The sequence below is a fragment of the Rhodnius prolixus genome, unplaced genomic scaffold (genome assembly GCF_049639745.1).
Source record: "Rhodnius prolixus isolate KJV_2025 unplaced genomic scaffold, Rpr scaffold_12, whole genome shotgun sequence".
Lineage (NCBI taxonomy): Eukaryota > Metazoa > Arthropoda > Insecta > Hemiptera > Reduviidae > Rhodnius > Rhodnius prolixus.
Genome location: NW_027411635.1, coordinates 1,932,868 through 1,939,962, shown reverse-complemented (window position 1 = coordinate 1,939,962; position 7,095 = coordinate 1,932,868). Strand labels below are relative to the sequence as shown.

The window sequence follows — 7,095 nt, the reverse complement described above, 5'->3', positions numbered from 1 at the left end:
AAAAAAATAGGCGATTACTTTACTTTTCATATGGTTTCCAGTAAAAAGTCCTTTGAGAGCCGATAAAAGAACAGTAAAGTTTTTTATTCCTTAGGCCAAAATGAAATTGTAACTTGTAAAAGTTTTGTTATGCCATTAAAATAGAGCGATTGACCTGTAACTTTGTAGCAACGGTCTATCTCCCCTTTTGTTCAACATAAATAGCATAGTATACTGCCATCCGATTAACTGTTCAGATTCTAGCATTTGAATCAAGAAGTAAAATTGAATTTATCAGTTAGTAGGTAAATCTTTAAAAAAATTCATAAGATAGTTTGATCTTTATAAACAACAGTTTGACCTTCATAAACAGCAGTTTGACCTTCATAAACAGCAGTTTGTCCTTCATAAACAGCAGTTTGACCTTCATAAACAGCAGATTGACCTTTTCCTTTAACATAACAGAAATTTTTAATTCTTATTCTGTTACCAACGATAGTAGACCTTACTGTTTAGTTCTTAACTATAATATGTTCAGACATTAAGTCGTTTGTTTGATAGTAGTAATCCAATTGGAATAATTATCATTTATCATTTTTGCACTGAAATCAAAATCTAAATTAATATTTGATAGTATCTGTATAAAAAAAGTAAAGTAAAGTAATCGCCTATTTTTTCAGGCGGGGCTTTACGTCCAACTACCAATTTTAGGTGTTGTGGACGGAGGCGACTAGCAAACATACTTTACTGTAAATTTCTTTTATTGACCATTAAATAAAATCCAAGGCCTAAAACCGGGAATCGAACCCAGTACCACAATACATATTAGCTTCGTAGGTCTCGCCTCTAACCGCTTCGGCTACCGTGGCGCCCTAGTATCTGTATATTTTACCCTCAAATTCGAATCCCATTAAATAATATTTCAATAATTTATATCTGTTATAAAAAGCAAATAATTTTATATTAACAAATTAAATATAGACCAGCTAACTCACTAAAAGCACTACACCCATTTTGTTACATGTATCAAATGGAGTTCTTCAAAGGTATATATGGAGATACAAATGGAGATACAGTTTTATAGAAGCTGTAGGTATTTGCAATTTTTATTTCAATTTTCTGAGGCCTAATATGTATGTGCTAGCTCAGTAATAAATGTCGCCATTGAGAGCTCAAAATGCACTAGTATTCTGTTTTATTTTTACTAATAGGACCAAATATGTAGTATATTCTAGTTCTAGAAATAGATGTCGGTAGTGAGGGCCAAAATGTACCAAATTGCTGATCATTTAATTTAGCAAATATTTCCACATTTTCCTTTGTTTTTAAAATTATTATTCTAAATTCGAGCGATTTAATGTTTATGTATTTTATATATTTAATATATATTTATTATACTCCAGTACTGCTATAAATTTTGGTAGTGAGGCCTAAAATGCACCAATTTGCTGGTCATTCTACCTAATATTTTCTACTTACAATATTCATATTTTATGTTTTATTTCTCTTACATAAATCACCTCAGACAGCCTAATGTTAACCATTCCATACTGTGCACGGCCATTTTAATAATTCATAATAAATCTTTTTTTTTTTTTTTTTTTTTTTTTAAATTCATTTAAATTAAATTGCGTTGTTGCTATGTAACATATTATAAAGTGAATTTAACTTTTGAACTTTTTTTTTATAAAAACGTAATCGAAAAAAATTGAAAATGGCTGGAATAGTGGATTATTTTGATGTGAAAACTGATATGGAGCATAAGGGTATGCCTTACTTCCCGCACATTGTGGATCGGGTCAAGGCGAAGCATTGGCGTTACCATGCCAAATGCGTTACCAATGCTCAAGCCTTGGAAAAATTGGTCGGCTCTGTACTCGAACAAGGAAGGTAATTTGATTGTTTTATACTAATCTACTTTATTTTAGGCTACTTTTACATCTCTCTAAGAACTCCCCTTTGGTTGATTTCTTGTCGGGATTTCTAGGGAGATTACATCTCTAGAAAAAGCGAAGTGTTTGATTTTTTAATCCAAAATGTATATTTACTTATTTTTTTCTGGTCACCCCATCACAATGAACTCACACAATAATAAAAATAATAATGATTATACAATTTTATAGCTAAAACACAAAGAACATATTTGCACTAATAAATAGTACATATTTTTACTTATTTAAATTTACACGAATCACATAATTCTGATAAAATCTATATTATTATATATAATAAGATATTTAAGAAAATATATATAATCCTAATAATATAGGAACAAAACTCAGATAGTCACAAGACAATACTTAAATTTGTTTTAGTTCAATACTTCGTTATTAGGATATCAAATTTTTAAAAATTCAAGTTCAAGTTGTTGAAATATTTTAAAGTAACTTGAAAAATATAAATATTTGTATAGTTAATTATAGTTTGTGTGGTACGAGGTATAAAACTAAGTTTCATGTAGAGTTTGTAGTGTGACTTTCATTAGAAAATGCTATATATTTTCTACTAAGATGGGGCGGTAAATGGAATTTTTATTTTAATTGCGGATATTGAATGAGCGAATGAATTAGTTTTAATAAAAGTAATAAGCCTCAGATTTTCCTTTGAGTATAGTATGTTAGGTTGAGATCTAGTCAATTATTCGTAAGGAGTGTATTTGTATTGTTCAGTTTGTTTGTGATAAATCAGTCGTAAAATATTTATTGGATTGATTTACTGCAAGATTACAAGAGTGACTTTACCAGCGAACAATGATCTAAAACAGATAATCTTATCATCGCAGTTTACATGATCTTGAGTGCGTATGTAACACCTTGAGTAAAACCTACGGCTTTATTACTTTTGGCTATGAGAGCAATATTGTGTTAATTAAAATTTCATTCACTATCCAGGATAACGCCAAGTTCCTTCAAAGTGCTAGGTCTATTGAAAGTAGAATTTGATGATATACAATTGAAATAGATAGAAGATTTTGATGTAATAATAATGTACCATTTATCATAATGCAAGACTAGTTTGTTTGAATCTCACCTGTGATTAAGTTTATCACCAGTTTTATGTAGTAAGAAGCAGATGTTTTCTTTTACAGTATCTTTAATTCATCACGACCCATTTGTAACCTTCAGGAACCACTGATGTTGCGTTAAAACCTTGAGAAATAGTTGATTTTAGTTTTACTCGTAATATCCTTTGCGAATCATTATAACAGTTTACTATGCATGCCTAGCTGTAGTAGTTTATGCAATAAAATGGAATGATCCACTTCTGGCAAATGCCTTCGAAAAGTCCGTATAAATAAAATTAATTTTAATTTTTTTTTTAATTAAAGAGAATTTAATATATAATCATGAAAAACGAGTAGGTTTGCCAATGTCGTTTTTGTGTGAAAACCATCCTGTTGAGTAGATATAATGTTAAACCATAATACAATCTGAATAGCTGTTAGAAAACGTAGCCAGTTTGAAAATGAAATGAAGTGTTTTTAGGTTTCTCGGAGTTATTATTTATTATTAATTTATCGCAGATGACAAACGTTGATTCTCACCTCTATTGTCAACTGCGTAAACGTCTGTATGCAGTTATGTATCAGGCATGACGGCTTGAGCTTTTTGGAATTGAATATTTTTTTATCATTAGGAATGATTTTAAGAAACCTACTAAATTTAAAATGCAAAAATATTCTCAATTGGTAATGTGCTGCTGCGACATAGCACTGTGCCCGTTTGCAGTACTAATATAAACCAGTGACATCTTATTGGTATTCTGCCAATAACTTTTCTTTTATGTGACTTGTCTTTTTACAGTAACTCTATTCGAAATTAGGGGGATTGCCTGGTTCCAGGCAGTAAGCCTTATAGATTTATCTATTATTAAACAACTTACCTTTTTCTTCAATTCTAAGATCTTTCTGACCAGCTAGTAATTGTGATCATTACTTTTTTCTTTGCCTAACCAATTTGATGATTTCTACTTTGTTTTAAAGGGTGCAAGGACATTTATTAGTGCGATATTGTAAGAACAACTGTCTATCACAAACTCAGATATTCAAAAAGAAGATCGGACAAATACCAAAGTTCAAAGTGTTCTCGAGTCGAGTTTTTGTCCCACATATTGATCAATTTCCATTGAATTATATCGCAAAGGTATCTTTTTTTGTTTTGTTTTTTTAATAGATTAGTAATATTATTTTGTTTAATATGAATATAATTAGGTTACTGAGCTTTTACAGTGTACTATTAGGTCTCCTTACAGTAACTCTCTCAATGTTGACAACACTGACAGTGGCACTCAGGCTGATTGGAACCCGCAAGCCAACCACCAATCACCCTTGAACCAATCTCTTTTCTGAGTATTACTGCTTTAAGAGTTCTTCCTTTCTGAAGCAATCAAGATAAATCTTTTAGCCCAAAAGTGAACTTAAAAAACAAATAATTTGGATCTTTAAAAAAAAAAAATAAATTAAAATAATTAGCATGAATGGAATTGATTTCATTTATTTATTTACAATACGGACAATCACCCAGTTACAATGAAATATAATTTAATGTAATTTGTAAATAACATAAATATAATTTATAGAATACATATATTGTCATAGAAATAAAATATATTTATTAATAATACAATAGTAAAAAGAAAAAGAATTGATTTTAGGCTTTTAAGGAATATAATAAATTGAATGATGCAGTTAAACTAAAACTCTTTACTGAATAATAAATTTTAATGATTGCACAATTAATTGGAATTTAATTTTTCTTCGTGACTAATAATTGAAATATCAGTTATTTAAAAAACGTTTCAGTTCAATCACGTTAGTGTTGAATAAAACAAAATCAGAGGATAGATGATTAATTTGGTTAAGAACTGAATATACAATAATTTATACTATGGCACACTTTAGAAAACACTTGTCTTTGTCTAGTACCGTTTGTTGGCACGTGAAAATTTAACAGTGATAACAGTTTAGGGCAGTTAATATTACTATTTAGTATTTTGAAAATAAAAATAAATAAATTAAGTCTGTAGATTCTCTACGAAACAGTAAAGTATTCAAGCCAGTAAATTCCGCCTTATGGTACTTTCGCCATGGTTTTGTTTTTCTACCGAAACCAGAGCAATCTTAGGAATCTTCTTTGAAGTGACGCGAGCTTGTTAACGTAAGTTTTCTGATAAGGAGACCATAAAGCGGAGCAGTACTGAAGTCGTACCATTACTTTGTACAGGACAAATTATGGTTCTGACATCTTTAAAGTTTCGAGTAGATCTAGATATAAAGCCAAGCATTTTATTTTCCATTGTGACTATAGAGTTCATGTGGAGGTTAAATGAAAGGTTAGCACTGAACATAACACCAAGGTCCTTCACTACATTAGATCTAGTTAGTGTTGTAGCTTGAAGAGAATAATCGAAGCTGGTACACGTCCGACTACGATGATAGGATACTACCTTACATTTCAACATGTTTAAGGCTCATATCATTTTCATCACACCAAACACTCAGTCTATGATGAGAGTTTTGGAGGAGGAGAAAGTCATCCGCGGAGTTAATGGCAGTATAAATCTTTAAGTCGCCTGCAAAAAGCAGAAAGTTTACTGAATTGAGTCATGTAGATATATCGTTGATACAAATTTTGAATAAAAAAGGGCTAAGAATAGATCCTTGTGGTACACCAGATGATACAAGAAATTCTTCCGACATTACTGATTTATATTTAACAGATTGATGTCTTGCGGTGAGGTAGGAATAGAATCAGTCAAGTTGTGATCCATAAATTTCACAATGAGATAGTTTCTGAGTTAGTTTGGAATGATTGAGACCATCGACCTGCTTGGCAGTAACTAAGGCTCACCGTAGTCCTCTAATAGTAACAAATTAGTGAGCGTTTACCTACCAGAATGGAAGCCGTCCTCACTGGAGGATGAGATTGTCGAGTAAAGACCGAAGGATATCAATTTCAGACTTTCCAAAAATTTTCGCAATTGCTGATTGAATGCAAATTGGTCTATAATTTGTAGCATCCCTATTATCTCTAGATTTGTAAACCGAAACTACAAAACTTGCTTTTAGCATGTCCAGAAAAATCTCATGTTTTAAGGATTTGTATGGAGTAATTAATATATTTGGCGCTATGTCTTCATTCTTAGTAACTGAAGACTTCTTAAAAACGCGCAATGAAGCTTAAAGAGAGTGCAAGAGATTTGGCATCGGAAGGCCGTTGATTTTCTAATTGCAGTTGATAAAAACGATCATCTACGAGTATATCCTACAGGAAATACTAAATTTAATTCAACATTTTTGTCAATAGAGCAGATTTTCTTATTAATATAATTTAATAAATCAGAAATAGAATGAAAAACTTATTCTTATATTGGTTTACGTGTTCTTATTGATACTTTTCAGTTTGTTCATTTTAATTTCTGTATTATTTATTTAAATTTTACTTGTATTATGATTTATAAAACAGTAAATTTAATGGTAATTTATTGCGGAGGACCTCATTGTAGTTTTGGCCATAATCAGAGATATTGGCTTGGGCGCTGGTCTAATTATATTACTAAATTTTACGAAATGCAATGAGGTAGCCAAGGTAGTGGTGCTTATCATTTACATGACATTCTAACCTTGAGCATCATAGTGATTACCTTGAACATTGATAAAATTCACTTACCGCGCAATACTCCTGACGTAGCTTAAGTGTTGCCACCTCTTCGCTGCCATATTTTAAAACAATATTGAGTCCATATGATAAAGGCAGTGGCTATAATTCGGACAGTTTCGTTTAACCAAACTAAATGTGATTTTGATGGCTTTGACTTTTCCATGGTCTGTCTGAATGATTTTTAGCATTCTCAGGCACCTCCTTCGACTCTGCATCAGTAAAAGCAGATATTCTCCGCTAGCCCTTACTTCCTGGCAATAGATTTGAGTCTACCTTTCCGCTTGTTATACTTTCTCTTACGCTCTATAACTGATAGAATTGTAATCGTGCAGATTTCTAAGCACAATCGAAAACAGAAAATCTTTGAAAGTCCAAATATGAAAGTTAATTTTTTTAAAAAAACCACCATTATGTCATTAAAATAAGTTGCACCAACAATTGTAGTCTACTACTGCTT

The 7,095-nt window shown here is 31.1% G+C and overlaps 1 protein-coding gene across 3 annotated transcripts in view; it reads left to right on the top strand.

Moving 5' to 3' along the window:
- The first annotated feature begins 1,646 nt into the window (after positions 1–1,646).
- LOC141461831 (uncharacterized) overlaps positions 1,647–7,095 on the top strand; it is a 93,450-nt gene continuing 88,001 nt past the window's right edge. For 2 of the 3 annotated variants that reach the window (XM_074143203.1, XM_074143202.1), the window contains exons 1-2: positions 1,647–1,869; positions 3,962–4,121. In XM_074143203.1, the coding sequence (XP_073999304.1) occupies positions 1,694–1,869; positions 3,962–4,121 (336 nt within the window). In that variant the 5' untranslated portion in view covers positions 1,647–1,693. The remainder of the gene's footprint in view (positions 1,870–3,961; positions 4,122–7,095) is intronic. The other variant, XM_074143206.1, reaches the window with a different exon arrangement.